Source organism: Nothoprocta perdicaria, unplaced genomic scaffold (genome assembly GCF_003342845.1).
Source record: "Nothoprocta perdicaria isolate Ctin4 unplaced genomic scaffold, notPer1 scaffold_2, whole genome shotgun sequence".
In the NCBI taxonomy this organism is placed as follows: Eukaryota; Metazoa; Chordata; class Aves; order Tinamiformes; family Tinamidae; genus Nothoprocta; species Nothoprocta perdicaria.
In genome coordinates this window covers 7,805,122-7,824,661 of record NW_020455204.1, presented here as the reverse complement: position 1 = coordinate 7,824,661, position 19,540 = coordinate 7,805,122, and the positions used below count along the sequence as shown (strand labels likewise).

Sequence of the window (19,540 nt, the reverse complement as noted above, 5' to 3'; positions counted from 1 at the left end):
TGAAATTCTGCTTTACAAAAACGGGGCATGATCGTCTGACAACTTCATTGAACAGAAAGGTCACCAACTTCATCAGAACGTGTTGGGCTACTGGGCGAGATTAGCATTACAAGCAGAGAGAGGAGCCCATCTGTCGTCAGCAGGGATGAAGCCTTCCAGGCTTAAATACACATCAAGTACAATATACAAAATGAGTGCAGGCAAACAAAGCATCTTCACACATATATGCACGGAAATAAAACCAGAGCTTTCGCCTGGCCTGAAGAGTCCAATTCCTTTGGGAATTCTGCAAGCCACACGGGTGAGATCTGGCACCTGAAGTACCTCCCTGCCTGCATTATCCTATTTCTTGCAGCAGGAGAATAAGGAGTTAATAAAGGCAAATGAGGGTCTCCTAGGGTCCAGAAAGGACAATTCATCATGCTTTTTAGTGATCTTAAAAAAGAAAAAGAAAAAAAAAAATCATTCTGAATCTGAAGGATTCAGGCACACCCACAGTTCAGTTCACATTGAGGGATTTCACCCACCACCCTGCACCAAATAAAACACAGCTCCAAACACTAAGATCACTTCGGACAGCTCACCCTGAGCCCCCAAACATTGCTGTGTGAAGCCTAACGGTGTGCTGGGTGACGCTGGGAACGCCTGAGGAAGCTGCCCCGAGGCTGCACGCACCTCGCTTAGAAAGGAGCAGATTTCAGACAAAGCAAGAAGTCTCCCCCACCCCGCCCCGGGCTTTCCTTTCTCTCCCTGCACCGCTTCAGAAAGCAAACGCTGGTGGTTCAGCTTCCACATACCATGTGCATCGAAGAATTCATCGTCCGAGCTGTCATCCGAGTCCCTGGCAATGCTCTGCATCCTCCACTCGGAGATGCTATGGCGTGAGGGGCTTGCTGGAGAAAGCAGAAAAGCCTTATGCGATACGCTAAACCGGCAAGACAGAGAGTTCCCAACATGATCTTTGCTGGAGGAAGAGTCGTGCGCTCCCTATGAAAAATTCACTGCTGCAATATTAAAACACAAAACCCCGATGATGCGGGTGTGATGTCAGTGTACCGCTTTAGAGATCCTGTTTGTTTACTGTTGTTATAACCTGCCAGCGAGATGCTACATGAAAGCAAGCTGTTTGTATCACTCTCAGGCTATTTTGAATGGCAGCTATTTATAATTGTTAGTAGGACGTGCAAAGTCAGCTGGGTTTTAAAGTTGGCAATTAGCAGGGCTGATGGGGAGCTCTCCGCGCGCCTCGCAGCCGCGCGCCCACCAAGCCTCGGCTCCAGCAACTTTCTGACGGGCAGCTAAGCAGAGCAGCCTGGAGAGAAATAATCTGTTTTCTGCAAGGAAATTGCTTCCACACAAATTGCATTAGAGATCTATTTAAGCTTGGAACTTGAATGATTTAAACAACATGGTCTCCTCGGCTTCGTCGGGAGCCACCACAGCAGCTGTCCTGCAGGATCCCCGGCGAGCCCTGGGGGTCCTGCTTGTCTCTCAGCCCTCCCTGCTGCCCCTCACTTCCCACTCTGCCGTTCCTTCCCTGTGCCATAGGAGTGTTTTACGGTGTTAGTTTTTCCAGCTGTAACTCAGCCCCGGTCCAGGCTCAGCACCTCTCGACTGGACGTGTCACCATCAAGAGGCTGCCGGAGCGAGCGTGGCCGAAGGACACGGGCTCTCCGCTCCTGGAGAGCCAGCGACAAAACCCCCGGAGCCTCCCAAGCTCTGGCTTAGCATATGTAAAGACACGGAAAGGCTCCGGTTACTAGGATGGCTGTCCAAGCGGATCACACTCGCATAGCCACGGCATGCAGGGTGCAAGAAAAATGCTTTTCTGCTGCGGTGCTGGCACGTGGAAGGGCTCCGGGACCCTGCGCCGAGTCGCCTCTCGGCAGCCCCGCGCCGGGACCGCGGTCACCCCGGGGGGACGGCAAGCGGGGAGGCTGGCGCAGCCGAGCCCCGCGCCGGGACCGCGGTGACGTCAAGGCACTCGCACAAGAGCTGCTAAAAATAGAGCGTAAAATAACATATGGGGTGGTGACAAAGGTCCTGCTGGCAGCAGAGGTCTCGCTCGGGTGGTGCGGGAGCCGCTGGGCTCCTCRGGAGCGGCGGCTGCGGGGAGCCCGGGCAGCCCCGCTCGCCTCCGCATGCTAATGCGCTGCCATCTCTTACAGCCCGCACCAAGGAGGATTAAAATATCTGCGTGACGTACTTCCCTGCACATCACAATTCATTTCTTTCATGTTTTTTTCTTCTCCCCTCTAAAAGCTGAAGCAATCTGCAATTTAAAAGAAACTCAGCTTTTGCTAACCGAGAAAACCTACAAATAAAATCCTGAAAGGTGGGAAAACGGCAGCTTCCAAGGAATGTCTTGGTATGGGCAGTGGGCTGCCTGGGCCAGGGTGCCACAAAGCACGGACCCAGCCCTGTAAAATCCTGGGGCTTTTGTATTTATGTCATTATTTATAAAGTCACTACTAGGCTCTTGCCTGGGGCTCACTGCACTGAATCACTGCAAGGCAAAACCGCTGTTCATCTCGGTCACCCTGGGCTGAAGTCAGCACTGGCTGGAGTGGCAAATGAAAAGCAGCAACTCAACCTGCAATGTTTCAGATGCAGGGAGGAATGCAAAGTTTCCCGCACCTGGGGGAACCTGCCGAGACCTCAAGCCCTCTTTCTGCAGAGCCACAGCCCGTAGGCACCAGCGAAGTCCCTGGTCACAGCTCTCTTTAGAGCGTGGTGACCTCCCTGGGTCCCCAGGAGCTGATGGGGACACGGAGCTGCATGAGCTGCACTGCAGCACCCAGGCAGCCTCACTGCAGCACTTGGCACGAATGGCACGTAGGAGCATTTCCCCACAGCCAAAGAGCATGAGTCACACCTAGGGACAGCTCAACACATTCCCAAATATACAACAGAGCATCTGAGAAGACTGAGCCTGCACCAGCACCAGAGAAGGCCTGGACTACAAGGAGCAAAATGCCTTGTCCCAAAAGGGACAGCCACCAAACACGCTCGTACCACCACAACTYACAACACTCACACAGTTCCCAGAGGAGCAAGGGACCCGTGTCCCAGCTTACCTCCCCTCTTGGAAGATCGAGAGGACTTGGAAGAGGTGGACCACTGCTTGGTGAGYGACCGCCCGGAGGCCGTTTCGCTGCTACTGGCGACATCCTCTGTGTCACCAGGCGAAGCGGMGTCCGCTTCAACATCCTTCTGGCCAGCGGCCTCTTTGGCTCCGTGCTGCTCGCCGTCGTTGTCGCTGCAGAACTGGGCCATCTTCTGAGCCAGCATGAGCTGCGCCTCCTTCTCCAGCTGCCGGATGTCCTCAATGGTGAGCCCGTACCACTCGTCCTGCCAGCACCAGGCCTGCCGATGGGCCCGGACCATCACCTTCCGCAAGCCTGCAAAGCCAGAATGGCCCCGTCACCAACGCTCCAGAACTGGGCAAAGATTAGTGTTCCCATCCCCTAAACCTCAAGGCATCCAGTCTCAAGGTTGAGTGTGGCATCAAGTACAGCAAGTTAATGACACTGTGCTGTAATCTGCAATGCAGGAGCTTCATGCCACAACCCTAAGATGGCAAATAGGCCATTTCACCCCCTTCTTGATAACCAGCCAAAATTATCCGTCTGCAACTGCTTTCCATCGGGAGAGTGCTTCCTAATTTCAAATCCAGGATTTTATTTTGGGACAGCCCACTCTACCAAGAAGGAAGGAGCCATGCAGTGCCCTGATGTCCCAACCCCATTGATGTCATGGGCAGCTGGGACATTTGGATCCAGCCTTCAAAGTCAAGCCTGGTGCTAGCAAAACAAAGACCTGAAACGTAACCTTCTTTTGTCCAGGAGAATATCAAGTGGTTCCTTCATGGACCCGCACAGCCAAGAGGGTGGTAAAGTGGCAGGAATGCTATGACTAAAACCTCTCCCATCCCTAAAAATCTGCACTTGGTTTCTATTTATCAGCAAAATGGTCTCACAATACAAGCTCTTGAGATAATGRGATGGGAAGCAAAGGAAAGAAGATGGACACTTTATTTTACAGAAAAACRAAGAGTGTAAAACCAATTTAAAATACAATTTCAAAATATCACATCCCTCAAAAGAAGAGCCATCAATGCACACAATGCTTGTGACCAGGCAACAGAAACTTTCTTCCAAGAATTAAAAGCCTTGGCTACCATCGTCATACCACTAAGGCTTAAAACAGGATAATCACTCATGATTTCCAACCAATATTACTGCGGAAAAGCTCATGGCAGGTCCAAGCAGGTATTTATTACTGATAGGAGGCACAGAGCATTAACGACTCTTAAAAGTTTCTACAAACATCTACAAGCAAATCCTCAGGAGCCCTCATGGAAAAACCACTGGCTATGGCTCCCCCAGTAACTATGGGGAAACTAAGGCACGGATGGGTTGAAGGATATGCCAAAAGCAGCAGTGGGAATTGGAGTCCCTGGGATTATGGAGTCACAMGACTTCAATTCTACGTTTGGAGCAGAAACATCCTGCACCGCAGCCCTGGTAAATGGGGTGCTATGTATGTGCATATGTGTGTGTGTATATATATATTTATATAATATATATATTCCTCTCCTTTCAGGCCACTTGATGCTGTTCTGCACCTTGGTTAGCCCCTACTGCCACAATCCATGCATCACCCACTAAAAAATATCACCCTATGCGGAGGAAACGAGTACCGAGCCCAACAGCCAACACGACGAATCAGCTCAACCTGAACTTCATTTGCGCAGCAAGATGAAATTTATCATGTTTTTATGTATTTCTCTGCCTGACTCTCCAAAAAGGAGCTCCAGGTCCTGATGCACATTTGAGCCAGGAAATTCTGACCTTCAGGTGCAGCACGAGGCTCCTCGGCAGCATCGCTCTGCTCAAACTGAGCCAAGATTCAGAGCTGTTTCCCTGACCTGATAACTTATTTTGCAGAAGCACCAGAGAATATTTTAGCCTCTTCACCTCCCATCATGATTGACATCCTGCAGAGCTTAAAAAAGCGGACTGAACTCCCATCACATCCACCACGGAAGCCAAAGAAATGTCCCCCTTGCCATAATTGTCCCAGGAATGGGGACAGGAGTGGGATTTTTCTAAGGAGGCAGGTGCCAGCTGATTTCAGTAATATTTGCAGCAAACAAGAATTTATTGCTTCTTTAGCGAGTGCAACGCTTTGGTTTGGAGAACAGAGAAACCCCAATGTGTGCACGCACGTGGACTGAGCGCCCCTCGTCTTTGCTTTGCTTTAATTACAGCGTTTTCCGGTGTGCTCCATGGAAAACTCATCCACGAGGAGTCTAGCAGGGTGCAAACATTTAAACCAGCCACGTTAAATGAGCTGCAGGGCCGAGCTCAGCCCTGAGCACTGACCTGGGCACACGCTCTGCCCGTGCAGAGGTGCTCGACACGAGCCAGGGCCGGGCAGACTCTCCAGCTGAATCTGAAAAGCTTTTGTTCTCCCCTTCTGGTCGCTCTTTTGGTTTTAAATAAAAACAGTTAACTAGCAGAAACTCAACATGCACCAAAAAAAAAGAATGAAGCCTCAAACGTCACTCAACTTCACAGAATCTCCGGGTAGCCAAAAAGTCGCTTTCTATACCCAGAAGCAGATCATAACATGCAAGTGCCTGGCAGTGGGTGAAGGATGTCTGATTTTCCTTGCACGACACTATCTCCTTGGCAGTCACAGCAGCTCCCACCTCATTACTACCGCCCTCCTGGGCTGAAGGCACCTGCCCACACGTAGCCTGCAGGTCYGTCCACTCGCTGCCCGCTCCTTCCTCTTGCTCAGACCTCTCTCAAAGTGCAGCCTGTGATCACAGCCACATCGTGCTACCTGCAGGTTGTTCAGACCCCAAGGGACAGCGCCAAATGGATAAACCTGCTCAYTAAGGTGCTTAAGTGAAGCAAAAGTTGGGGAAAAAGAACTCCCAAAATAATTCCATCAATCCTGAGYGACAACTGGGGCACATGCACCCTAGGACACACTGGCTTAGGCCGAGCGCCGGCTATAGGGGCGGGAACGCGCGTTGTCACAGCGTATAACCAGTGCCCCGTACACAGTCAACACATTTGTTTAGCAACAAAAGAGTCATAGCCCATGTGCAGCATTAGGAAGTGAGTGGGAGCAGAACATTATGCAGCGCCAGTCCAATTAAACTTAAATTCTATGGAAAAGGAGTAAAAAAGCACACAAATATTACAGCCAAGTAGACTAATAGCCCACAATTTCAGTCTGTGTCTCAGGCTGTCAAAGCACTGAGTAACTGTCCAATTAGTCATCAGAAAAAAATGGCTCTTACGCTCAGTAAGAGCTGGAGAACCTTTCAACACCATCCCCCAGAGCTACTCCCTCTGCACTCGGTAGCCCTTCCACATATTACAACCCATCCATCACTTAATTCACATTTTTCTTTTCTTTGAGGCAGATCTCCAGTCCTAGTGAGCCCCAGTAAAGGTCAGCTCCCACCTGGCTTGGATCCTGCTCATCGTGCCTCGTTTTTCTTGCTGGCTTGAGGACCCTGCACACGGAGTGCCGATTCCCCAGGAAACAGCTTTGCTGGGGCTGAGCACAGAGGAACGAGCACAGAAACACCCAGAAGGGGATGGCAGACCAGGACCCACCATCTCATTTTGCAGTGCCCAAACMAAAGCAGTCTACAAGCCTGGACAACCACATGGTAGCACATAGCTAACCTCAACATGCTCATATCCAACTGTCCTTCATGCTTCGCCTCTGATACTTTTCCACCCACTTGTTGCTTGTCCGCAGCTATCGTGTTGCAAKGTAAAGGCTACACACCTTCTGTAGATACCTGCAGCTTTGGCTTCCACTCTTCAGCCAYTCCACTTTGTCCCTCCTTGAAGACTTTTCTGATTTTATGCGTCTTAACCGCATTGAAAGACATTATTTGCCATCATTATAACAGAGTGGAAAGGCTTTTGAAAGGCAGACAATGAACTGGTTGGCTCTCTGCAAAGCCTCAATCAAGAGGAAAACAGCAGGCAATCTTTTATGAAGCACAAAAGCAGCATTTCTAAGGGACCACAGTTTAATCTATGCCAAACACCTCTGAACAACTGGAAGAGTCACATGTTTCCTTTTTAATTTAACAGCTACAATGGAGTTGTTATTCTGCCCCCATGTTTTGCAGTATTCACTGAATTAACCCACGTCACCGAAACACCGAGGGAGCTCATTGCAGACAGTCACTTGTAATAGAGTCTCTAACAGGTAAAAACTCCCATCCGCAGGAAAAGTTAAACCAAAGGAGCTCCATGAGAGCACCCTGTGACTGTTCAGAGAACGGTGCACGCCTTGCTCCACTGCTCTAGCAGTGATTTCCACATCAGCTYTCAGGAGCACTGTACGACTGAAAGGAACTATAAAGCCCTTTACTTCCTCTAGCACCAGGGGCTGCAAAGCAGTTTTGCATAAAGAGAGAGAGAGCTGTAGAAGTCCCGCAGGGGAATTTACTGTGTACAGAAACTAGCCAGCATCCTTCATGCATACGACAAGTTGGCGCCTTCTTCGTCATGTTTGTGTCCAAGGAGAGCCATTTTTTGAGATGGAAACGATTTAAAGGAACATTCCTTAAGTTTTGCGCTTGGCCACAGACCCCGTCTCCAGTGGCACGGCTCACAAGAACGACAGCAGTTGTGTTATAGATTTTCTGCAGAGAACAAATTACTGCCGGCGCTGCTCCCACTGCTCTGGCTCGCGCGGCCTCCACTTACTTACCCTGGGACACAAACAGCAGCCACCTCCTTAAAAGCACTTGACCTAAGAGCGAGGCATCGATCAAAGCAGCGTGTTCACTCACCACGGCGGGTTGGGAGCACAGCAGGGTTAGGAGCCACGGACACCACAACTGGGAGGGCAGAGGTACGTGTGTGTGCATGGGGGAATTCTGTCCAAAAGTGGGAGGATTTTGGAAAATCACTGGAATATATTTTAACCAGAAAAATCCTTACCAAAAAAAAAAAAAAAAAAAAAAAAAAAAAATTAAAAAAAAAAAAACATACAAAAAAAAAAAAAAAAAAAAAAAAAAAGGGAAGATTTTGCCTACCTTTTCACTACAGGACCTTTAACTATTTCTACATGGTCTACATGTGATCTGGACTCTCACATACTGTGATTTTCAGAACAACAGGATTTTCTTCTGTATGTAGCAGGGCAGCCTGGCCCAAAAATCTCCTTATAGCCACATCTTGTGATGCGTTGTATCATATATACCTCACCTGCGTGTTTCAATTCAGAAGCAACATTAAGCAGTTGACAGTGAACCTTGCAAGACTACAAATGCTCACCAACATCATGGATAAACCGCTCGATTTTGGACTGCATCCCCCAGTATCTGAACTCGACTTTACAAAGTTTATATGCACACATGATTGGGTATTTCCCAGGGTTGTTCTTGTATTCTTCAATCCAGTCTTCTGAGAGGGGGCCTCTTTTAGTCTTCACTGATTTATACAGTTTTGGATCCTCCTCAGCTTTGTATTCATGTGGAGGGATAGGATCTTTAACAATATCGATAGGATCTATAAAAAGAGAAGAGACACAGTTAACTGTGCCCTTTAGTCAAAGAGAGGAAGGAAATACCATTTTTCAGAGTTGATGCCATTTTAGTAAGTACTAGAAACATTACAGCAATTTAGTTTCTTTCCATTTACACTTAAACAACTGATATTTGGATTGTTTATCTATCGCTCCTGGGCAGCAATTGGCTCTGCCAGGGGAACTTAGTCACACAGCTCCAGAAAAGAGATGCTTTGCTTCAAATAGATATTTTTGCCCACAGCACCCAGACAGGTTCCCAGCTCCATTTGTGGAGCATCTTTTGCACACCCCATCTTTAGTTTTTCTGCTCTCACCCACAGTGCTTACAGCTCTGCCTCAGAGGCAGTTACAACACAGTTGCATTTTTTTAATGCTGTAATGGAAAAGACACTACCCACTGAACACCTTATCTGTGGAGCACATCAGGGGAGGGTACTGCTAACATGTCACACGCTGCTGCTGCACTGCTGTATCTGCTACCCTCTTYAGTGACTATACTCCAAGTTATCCTGATTGACAATTGCCAAGGCAGGAGTGGAAAATGCAAAGGAGCAGAATGAACGAAGGCATTTGAAAGATGTGCAGCCTGCCTGCAAACCCCAATGGAAGCATCAAGTGCATCCACTGCATGGACCATGAGGGACAGCAAGGCACAGGAGCTGCTGTGACATGGGCCCTTTCAACCCTTTTATAGGACATTCTCTTTTGCCTCTCCTCTGTTTAATCCTTAAGTATTTAAGGCTCATGAATCTCTGGCGACTAATGATGAAGGAAAGTCATGGGATATGCCAGGAAAAACCTTTTACACAGCTAACCAAAAGCAAAATAAAGGAAAACAAGCTAAAGGAAAGGGGCTATTCACCGAGAATGGTCTGTCTTTTCTCYGCAGGAGAAAGATTGAACACGTTGACGTGCTCTCCTGGGTCAGTTTTGTAGTASGTCTCGATATCAATAGAGAACTTCTCCACAAAAGGACACGTATACCTGAAAGAGAGCACAGTGCAGCTTAGAGTAAATCCTGCTAGGCTCCGCAAGTACAGAAAACACCGCCTAGGAGGCACAAAACCAGCCTCAAATCCACGCCAGCCTTTACTTCTGTTTTACTTCAGAGAGATTGAAAATACCACCAATATGGATTACAAAAAGAGGCTAACATTTCTTTAATAACTTCTTAAGGCAGGAGCTTGCCTTGGACGTRCTGCTTTGGTGCAAGGGCTCTGCTTTATGAAACCCCAAGTGCAGAGCAATAAAGGAGCCTGTTCCCCATGGGGCGTCACACGGATCACAGGAGCCAACGGGCCCCATGCAGCTCCTGGGCACAGGGCACCCACACAGACCCAGAAACAGCTTCTCAGCTGGCAAGAGCAAGCGCTGGCAGGAGAAAGCCCGAGGGGAAAAGCAAATGGTCTCAATTTGTGGAGACATTGACAAAAAAAACAGCAACTTGGTTTGACAGCATCTCCTCCAGGAGATGACGACGAGGACACGCTGCTTTTAGAGCAGCGGTTTTCAGCAAGGAGATGGCTTTCAGGTCTGCTGTATTAGCAAGTTATGTTATCCTTACGGATAGGACACAGGTACGAATGTGGGGATGCTCTGGGAATACACCTTAGGCAGGAGAAAGCTGAGCTCTTGCCAAGAATCTATGGAAATAAAAAAGCCCAGAGGGATTCTGTGCAGGGCTTTATTTCTTGCCCAGCTTACTGGGCATTTCAAGAGGACTAAAAAAACAGACAGAAATTGGCTTGGATCATGTGAAAAGGGGACAGCTCTGGTACTTGCGGTCGTGAGCAACTGCTCGTGCAGTCACGCACTTCGTGCCCTTCCCCAAACTATTGTCATAAGCAGCAAAAATAAAACTCTGAAACTCTTCTAGGTTTCTGGTGAAATCAGCACTTTCATTACAGCCTTTTTGCTATGAAAGATGACAGCACCATCAGCCTTGTAAGCCTGAAATAAGGCAAATGCTCTAAAAAGCAATGAGCATAGAGTGAGATCCCAGACTTTATTCCGGGATATCTGAAGCCCTCCTAGAYGAGATCAGCTGAAAAAATGAGGTCCCAGAAGGCTCCAGGGAACTCTCTCCTTTTCACTATAAAGGCTGCAGGTGCAGGTTTATTATTTTCCAGCTAAATGTCAGTTAAAAAATCCCCAGAACAGAAGCACCAGAAAACTTGCCACATTTCATATTCTTTTACGGTTTTTCTCACCCTACACTTTCCCCAGAACAATGAATCTTGCTTTACTTGACAATGCTGAATGTGACAACCTTCCCATCCCCATGCACATTTAAATCCAGCTTCACTGAGCTGCTAGATCCCTGCAACGTTAAGTAGAATGTGTAGTGCAGGATACAAGACTAAATGAGAACCTATTTGAGATTTCCCAGGGTCTGGCCAGCAAAACAGCTCACGTCTCAGAGCTACCAGATACCCCTTCTGAAGCACTTGCACAGGCAGCTCAGGCAACACTTACACTCCTGAGATCTGAACACTGGTAGGAATTTTAGGACTTGTCTCCACAATTGCTCTACAGGATAATATTGAAGATGTAAAAGACGTCACCGTCACACAAAGCGACAGCAAATCCTGTAAAGCAGAGGAACATTTCTGCACGTTGCGATGATGAGCGTTACCTTGTCCTCGTATAAGGATACGCGTTCCAAGATTCCTCTTCAACTCGCAGCGCTGCCTTGGGCAATATGGAGCGAAACCAGCTGGGGATGTGCATACCAATGTGGTAAACTTTGTGAGTGTACTGCCCGTTGCCTCCCGGGCCGTCCATGTAGGGTCTGTTCTCCAGGATCTCCACTCCACTGCCTTCCCCACATGTCTCCTCTCTGCTCTTTTTCTGAAAGGCAAGACACGTTACCACAGTTATTGCTGCCAGGGCATGGYGAATACCTGCATCTTGGAGCATATGAAAAGTGGGGATGGTTTCCAGGGCTTCTGTTGAGTATAATTTTATACAACCATCAGTGCTGTGTAGAACTGGAGCAGCGCCATCACCGCGGCACTAAGATCACCAAAGCTAGAGAGAGGAACTGGGAGAGACYTAGCAGCTCATCTAAACCTCTAAACACCTTTAAAACTAAGAGGTGGCTTAAAACAGAGGCCCAACAACACCTCAATTCCCGCTCCCATCCCAGGCTACTCATGGCTCTGAASAACACAACAGCACAAGAAGCCGCCACAGCAGCGGCTGTCACAGCAAAGGGGAGTTGTCACCCTTGGAACATCCTTGTGGTGCAAGGATGGCATGAAGAACCATGTGCACACTCAGTGCAACATCCACAGCCCTAAAGACTGTATCCTGTAACCCAAAATCACAGTATTTGAGGGTTGCTGCTCTTGGTCTGGCAGGGCAGCAACTCTCCGAGAACAGCTTGATGATTTTGCTCTGCTAATTAAGATTTTTAGAAGAAATAACCCAAGTTTGYCAGACTGCACACAGCACTCTCTGGCAGCCTCTGCATTTTGGCTTATTTGTAGTATTGTCCCTCATTGAGAACACTGGCAAAAATTCCTTAAAAAAAAAAAATCACCCCAAAATCTGTGCTTCTAAGAGCTAGAGACAATCCAAATATTTATTCATTTCTAACACGCTTCAGCAGATACAATGATGTATAACGCTCACTATTTCCAAATAACAGACTCATACTCTGAGCATTTTGAATTTACTCGTTGCGTTTGAGGGCAATATCGCGGCAATTAAGAACAAACTGGAAACTACGCAAGAATCGACTGCAAAAAATAACGCAACAACAACTCTTTGGGTGTTTTTTGCCTACAAACAAAACCAAGGAAAATGTGGTTTAACACAAAGTGATTAATATAATGCAAGAAATCAGCTTTTCTTTCAGAGGCAGGATGACAAGGAACATAACTATTTAAAAAGCGGGATATTTACTTCTAAATAACTCTCAAGTGATTTTAAGTTTAAACAGCAGTAACTGGCAAATCTAAACAACTGACAAATATAAATACTCAAGTTCTTCTCCCACTCCATAAATTGCAATGCTCCAGCAAGAGAAGCACTTTTTCTGAAGTTTATACCAAACATTCAGCTGGTAATTCATTTAAACACACAACCTCTTCAAAAAAATTACTGTCTTTCAGCTCTTGTATAAACACTGGCCAAGTCCTGTACAAATATTTATGACAATAACATTAAATAATCTTGATGACCCCTAAATCTGGCCAATTCAAAGGTCTCTGAAAAGGCAGCAACCCAGCAGGCACAGCGAATGGGTCGGGCAGAACAACAGCCCAGCGTGTGGAAATAAATTACAAAGGTTTTAGAGTTTTATTATATGGTAGGAGTGCAGGGAAATTATAAAGAAATATGGATTTGCTTTGGGCCAAACGACCACATGCAGAATCAGAGAGCAGCTGGATTTCAAGCTACCCTCCCAGGTCAACAGCCCTTGTTCTAAGCCAAACGCAGTCGGGAGTCTTTCAGCTTCCAAAGAAATCCCTAGGGATGAGCAGCCTCAGCATCTTCTAGGATCATGCCAAGCCTGGCCAGCACAGACAGCAGCCACCTCTTTACAAACACTTGCATCACATCAGGAGAGCGAGATCTTGAAGATTCAACCTGCTTTTACAGCCATGACATGAAACTGAAGGAAAAACCCCTCTAGGCTTCTCCTTGGAAACAGCAGTCAGTGCCACACATCTCCTTCCCAAGCCACAAATGAACAGCGTCTCCTGGCTCCCTTCTCCTGGGAGCTCTCCAGGAGGCGGGAGTTTTCCCCCAGTTTGACCCACCTGCGAAGCCGCACGGCCGGCGCTCGAGGCCGGTCTCCGTGTTACCCTCTCTCCCCGAGTGCCTCCGTCGCCAGAGCGGTCCCGTTATGGTCCATGGTCTGGTTAATACAGCCCGTCTAAGGGCATGAAGCATCTCCGCTCCCAGCACCAGAGCCCAAAGCCCACGGACGTGCTCTTTCTTAGACCATTTTCTTAGACTGTTGTGAAACAAGAGCTCTATCTCTGTGACAAAAACCTAAACAGTAGGATTTCCATCACAAACAACATTTCCAGTTGTTTTGTGCCAAGATTTTAAGTCAGGCCAATCTATGTTCCAAGTAACATGCTTTAAGGGGAATGGCTGGGAAGGGCAGCACAATTCAAGGAAAACTCCACAGAATCATGTCATGTCAAGCACCTGCACAGCCCTGACTGCTCTCACCCTTGTCTAGAACCTACAGAGATGACAACACAGCCATGCAAGGGTCAGGAAGGGCTCAACTCAATAGTTTAGAGGGGAAACTCATCATAAACACAAAAAGTAAATGCATTTCTCAAGCAAAAAGAAAAAGAAAGCAGACCTCAGCAAGGCACGCCAGGATGATTCTGTGCAGGCAAGTGGTGCTGTGCAAGTGCAGCACTCAGGGAAACGAAGAGCAATCTGCTTTTCAACCGTGTAACCTCTCCACGTCTGCTGCGGCTCAGCTGGAGTGTGGAGGGGGCTTGTTGCAGGGAAGCGTTTTGTCAACAACCATTAAAAAATAGCCCTTGATTAGGAAAACATTTGGCTTGAAAAGCCCTCTCTAAGGGTATCTGACTGCTAGGGGTGGCACATGTGCAGGCGTTTTAGGGTCACTCTAAGGTTGCAGCTTTCTAGAGCCACGACCCTACAGCAGGGAGCTTTTCTCCRGCCCCTCAGCCGCGCTATTATCGGGAACGAGCCGATAACAGAATCTTCTCCCTCTACAAATACCTGAGGAATGGTCCTCAACAAAATCAAAGCGTAGCTAACAGCCTTTATATACAAGTTATCTAAGCTGTAATCGCAGTAAACCGTCTTATATTGTATTACAACAGGAAATCCAGTCATCCCTTTAGAACTCCCTCTCCCCCGCCGATGACACTGGATGTTCTGCACAGCCCCATCAATAGCTTTCCAGGACAGATGGTGACACAGATCCCTTCCAGCTAAAGTAATAGCATTAAATTACTCATAACAGGGAACCCAGGGAAGCAGATGCACCATGATTAGCAAGAACGCCAGTTACTTAAAGGCTTCTATTAAAATAAATCTCTTGGCACAGCGGCATAGCATGGGACACAACACACGACCTCACCGTAACAACCAYAGGATGAATAATTCCCGTGAATGCCACTCCAACATGGACCTGGCCTAACCCCATTTATCATCTGCCCTTCACAAAAGCACAAGAAGGGCTCTAGACCCAAGRCCTTCTACTAGCAGCCAGGTGGATCAGCCTCGGGTTTTCCATTCGCCTTCCCAGTGAGGAAGCCTCTTGGTTCCCAGCATGGACATGATCCATGCAAAGCCCAAGCGCAGCAAATGATCCTGGTGGAGCTGAATGCGGCCAGGTGACTGAGTTAAGCTCATAGGTTTTTCTAGTGGTGCACGGAGAGGAATTCTTCCTCAGGGGAGGAATTACCACTGCTGAGAACAGAACCGTCCCCAGCTTGGGGAGGCTCAGCAGCGCTGCAGGAGCCCTGCACTTACAGCAGCTCCATACAGGACACGTAATGCAGGATAAGCAGGGCAGCTGGGATACACTCTATCATACCCGCAGGAGAAACACAGAAACCAACAAGCTTTAGAAACTGAACTTCTGGGGTTTTTTTGCCTCCAGACTTCAGTAGCCAGGATGCTCATTGCCAGACCCAGCAATTCGGGATCTTTATTTTGGAAGTGACTTTTTTTTCCAGCTCTGCTGTTGAATTGGCTGAGTGAAGTAAAACAGTCACAGGAGTCTCAAAGAGTTGCCGAGCACTCCCTTGGCCTCACACSAGGCCAGCAATCCAGGCAGTGCTCTGCTTGCTAGCTTAGCAGACAGAGCGTCACTAAATGGGCAACACACTGCAGCATTTTCAGCATCAGCTGGTGGTTTGTGCATTAGAAGAACACAAATTGCAGCACCGTTCACTGTGTTCGGTATCAGGCTGTAGGTATCCAGCATCTCCACGAGGAGAGCAGTCCCGTTCTTTTCTTCCTGAACAACAAGGTGATAGTGCTGAGCTCTGCACGCATCCTGTCTCTCCCAAATCTGCTCCTGTCAGGCCAAAGAGCGACTTCCGTGACTTTAAACTCCCTTTAAAGCACTGCAAGGCATAGCTGAAGCTCAAAGGCACCATCATCCCGCATCCATAGAAGCTGAAATGGGACAACTTCTGTGGTGCTGGGCTTGACCCCAGCAGAAGGCCTGTTTTGGCAAGCAGAAAACATGATATTATTGTGTTTTCCAAGTTATTTTGCAATATGACTCAGAAGAACACTGAGAAGAGCATTATCCCACATCAGCACTGCCCTCTGCACTGCCATGCTCTGCGTCGAGTAAAGCGACTGTATTGCAGAGAATGGCAAAAACAGGGCAGGCTGCATGGCGCTAACAGGCRGTCCAGGCATTGTTCTAGCTTTCTAAAATAGATTATAGCGATAGGCTTATCTTGTTTACCACTGATTATGGCTTACAGTTCAACCCCTCAATCTAAATATATTAGAGACTGATTACAAGGGGCTGACACGCTTCCCTTTCGCAGCGAAGTTCCTTGGTGCATCATTGCAACGTATTTATGTGCTAAGAGCAGTCTACTTCAATACCACACACGAGTAACGACTTGAGATTGTTCAAATTACTCAGACCGCCAGCACTACACTTGCTAGACCCATTGTCCATAAACAACGAGGACAAAAATCACTGTCTGGGAGCAATAAGATTTCTTTTCCTCCACAATGCTCCAGCTCCCATTGGGCAGCTGCATAGTTTGATGGTCCAGGAAATTCTTTTGGGAGAATCCATTAAAATAACACCCAAGTCTTGGAGKTTTTTTAATCCCATTTAGAAACAGACAGGGGTATAAAATAATTTACAGTTGGTAGATGGCTTCAAGTGACAACCACAGCAGAAGTAGGCATCTATGGATCTGCTGAAGAAGAACACGACAGCATTTCTCCCCAGAGGATCCGGCTAACATACTTGCTCACACTGCTGTAGCAAGGGAGGCAGAGAAAACATTCCCTAGGACCAATTACGGCTTTTTTATCAAGATGCTAAGGCTACCACGAGGGCCAATTAAGACCCCAGAAACAGTCTCATCCCTTTGGGAACCGTGGAAAAACCCAAATTGCCTTGCACTGCTCGGCAGACAACAAAGTACCTGAAGTCGCTGAGGATGGATGATCCCTGCTGATTTTGGGTAGCATCTAAGACCTTTTTCACTAATCAGACCTGTTTTTTCTTCTGCTCAGTTTTAGAAAGGAAGTAGGAAGACTTCTAAGACAGGCAAAACTCCAATCATCACAGTTTTATTTTGTCTTTTTTTCCTATTATTCCGCAGTTAGGTTGCACAAGGCAAATGTCACATTTGGGTAAGAAATTAAATCGTCTAACTCCTCCCAAATGCTATACTTAAAAAAAATGTCTCTTTTCTCATCACTGCTGGACAGACTRCCAATAACCTTTTACAGAAGTGCTGTGGGATGTTATAAATGACACAGCCCCTCAGTCTCGGCCACACGTCTGAGCTTATGGCTCTCCTACCATCTAAGCACCACAAATAAAACAGCTCAGCAACAGACGCACAGTTTCAGCCAGGGTTGCTGCAAGCCAGAATTAAACTGCGCCTAAAACCCGAAGCCAAACGATAGAAATACTGGAAAATACCTAAAGGTCTCAAAACTAATGGTACGGTTTATTTTTAACGCCTTTTCCCAGCACAGGATTTTTGTCGACGATAACACGTAGCACCACTGCGTGCGTGCCCATGGGTGTAGCCTTTCCATCTTCGCTGTCTTTGCTGTGGTATGACTCAGCTCTGGGCTTTGTTAACTACTCTTTCTTGATCATTTGAACTGACATCTAATTCATTACGAGCAATCTGCTTTCACCACCACCAACCTTCTGCCTGTCGACCGACCAGGCACCGCGGCCAGTGCTTGCGGCAGGTACCAAAAAACCGCTCTTCAACTGTGAAAACAAAATATCTTCATACTCTTAAAGTTCAGTTGTGTCATGCATGTTAAACCTCTTTTTTTTTTTTTTTTCCCAAGTGTATGTGTGTGTCATCAAGGATTTGAAACAGCTAATTAAAATTTTATCAACGTAATTAGGCTGATATCTGAAGAGAGCACATTAGTGTGAGCAGGGGAGACGGGACCTGCTCCGCCCCTACGGCGGCCAAGAAGCAGAACTTCTGATGGGATCAAAACTGACGTAATTTGATCAGCACCTAATGCGCTCCAAGAGCAAACAGGAAGTTAGGGGAATTAAATTAAAAAAACAAAACAAACAAAAAACTATTGCTGYTAATGCATTAGGCTGCTAAAGCAGGAAAGTCCTCACAATTCTGTGCTGCTGGCCAAAGGGTTTTTGCTCTGGGTGCTCTCAAGGCACCAGAGACCTGGTCCTATGAGGGAGAACAAAACCTAAAGCCTCGAGGCTGATGGTGCCACTAGGTTTGAACACGGGTCCTTCAAGGCCCCTTCCACCATCTCACCCTTGAGGAAACCTYCTCCTCCTCCTTCAGGCTTTCACCAAAGGACACCACAACAGCTTGTGGACCCTTGGGAAGCCACATGAGCTGAACGGTGATGGCCACTGAGAACCTCCCGTTGTGCTCACGCCACGTGCCGGGCACGTTAGGGACGCGGCCAACGTTAAACGTTTAAAAACRTTAATACGTTTAACCGTTTCCATGGCGACGTGGCTGCACGCGCGGCTCGCCGGGTTGAGCCGAGGCCGTCGCCGGCCGGGCCCCAGCGCCGATCGTTAGCGCTAACGGCAGGGCRAGCGACGTCACGAGTCGCCATGGCGCCCGTGCTTCCGGGCGCCCTTCGCGCTCCGACACGCATCCCTCACGCGTGACGCAAAGTGATCCTAATCCAATTAGAGCTGAAAAGCGGGGGAAAAAAGGTAATAATGCACCAAGGGCCTGTGTCAAGATGGAGTTAGAAGAGGGAGGCGAGCTGGAGTCAGGTAGGGATCAGGATGGGAGGTTCAACTACCGCCCTGGCCTTCCATGGTGCTGGGATCCACCTGAAATACAAGGAGGACAAAGAAATCCRTCGCTCATAAATGTCTTTATGAATAAAGGCAAAGAAGAATCTGTTTTATAACCTCTCTCTGTAGGACTGATGACTGGCAGGGCATTCTCCTTCCTCCAGTGCTGCCCAAAGCAAGTGACAAAAAAACCCAGAAATTCAACATGCACAAAGCTGCAACTGCCCATCTGTCCCCACAGTCACTCCAGGAGGCGAGTCCGAGCTTCCAACACCTCTTGTTCTCCCCAGATCCCGGCTCTGGCCTGTCATTTGGCTTCAGTGGTTTCAGTCTCTTAATGYTGAGGCTGCATCTCAGGACCAGTATGTGGAAGCACTTCCAGTGCAGCCCAGGTGCTGTTTGTACAGGTCACCTGCAGCACCGTCACCCCTGATATGCAAAATAAAATAAAATGAAAAACAAATCTTGAAGGCAGGTTGGGCTCCTCTCACAAGACAGAGCAGAAAGATGCACAGCATCCATCTGTACAACCAGCACCTGGGCTGCACTGTTTAGAATCAGGCCTAGGTATTAATGAAGCTGTTTGTACCATAGCAAGTTATTTTGGGGACAATCAATTGCGCGGGACTATAAATAATTTATAGCGTTAAGAGCCATTGCAACGGCCACCCATCCATCAGGCGGCCTCGTGAAGATGCCCAGCCACGCTCCGGCGGAGCAGCGGCTCCACGCGCCAGAGGCACAGGGATTAGGAATCACTTTATTATGGAGATGCCTCAAACTTGTTTATGCCACATGCTCCATCCTTCAAAATGTCTGCTACGCTTCCAGCTCGGTATTTCATCCTGCTTTAATAAGAGTCTTTCCTTCCCTCTCTGCCTTTAACTGGATTTTTCACATATTAACTCTTCCAGCAGGGACATCCAGGAGGATTACTGCCCTAATGCACAGGGAGGGGGGACACCAAGTCGCCTGTTATTATAC

General features: G+C 47.8%; 1 protein-coding gene across 1 annotated transcript in view; it reads right to left on the bottom strand.

Annotated features, from left to right (window-relative positions):
• PITPNM2 (phosphatidylinositol transfer protein membrane associated 2) overlaps positions 1-19,540 on the bottom strand; it is a 90,291-nt gene that overhangs the window by 24,632 nt on the left and 46,119 nt on the right. The window contains exons 4-8 of the mRNA XM_026037602.1: positions 11,216-11,430; positions 9,443-9,564; positions 8,328-8,561; positions 3,078-3,401; positions 798-893 (exon numbers count right to left, since the gene is read on the bottom strand). Of these exons, the coding sequence (XP_025893387.1) occupies positions 798-893; positions 3,078-3,401; positions 8,328-8,561; positions 9,443-9,564; positions 11,216-11,430 (991 nt within the window). The remainder of the gene's footprint in view (positions 1-797; positions 894-3,077; positions 3,402-8,327; positions 8,562-9,442; positions 9,565-11,215; positions 11,431-19,540) is intronic.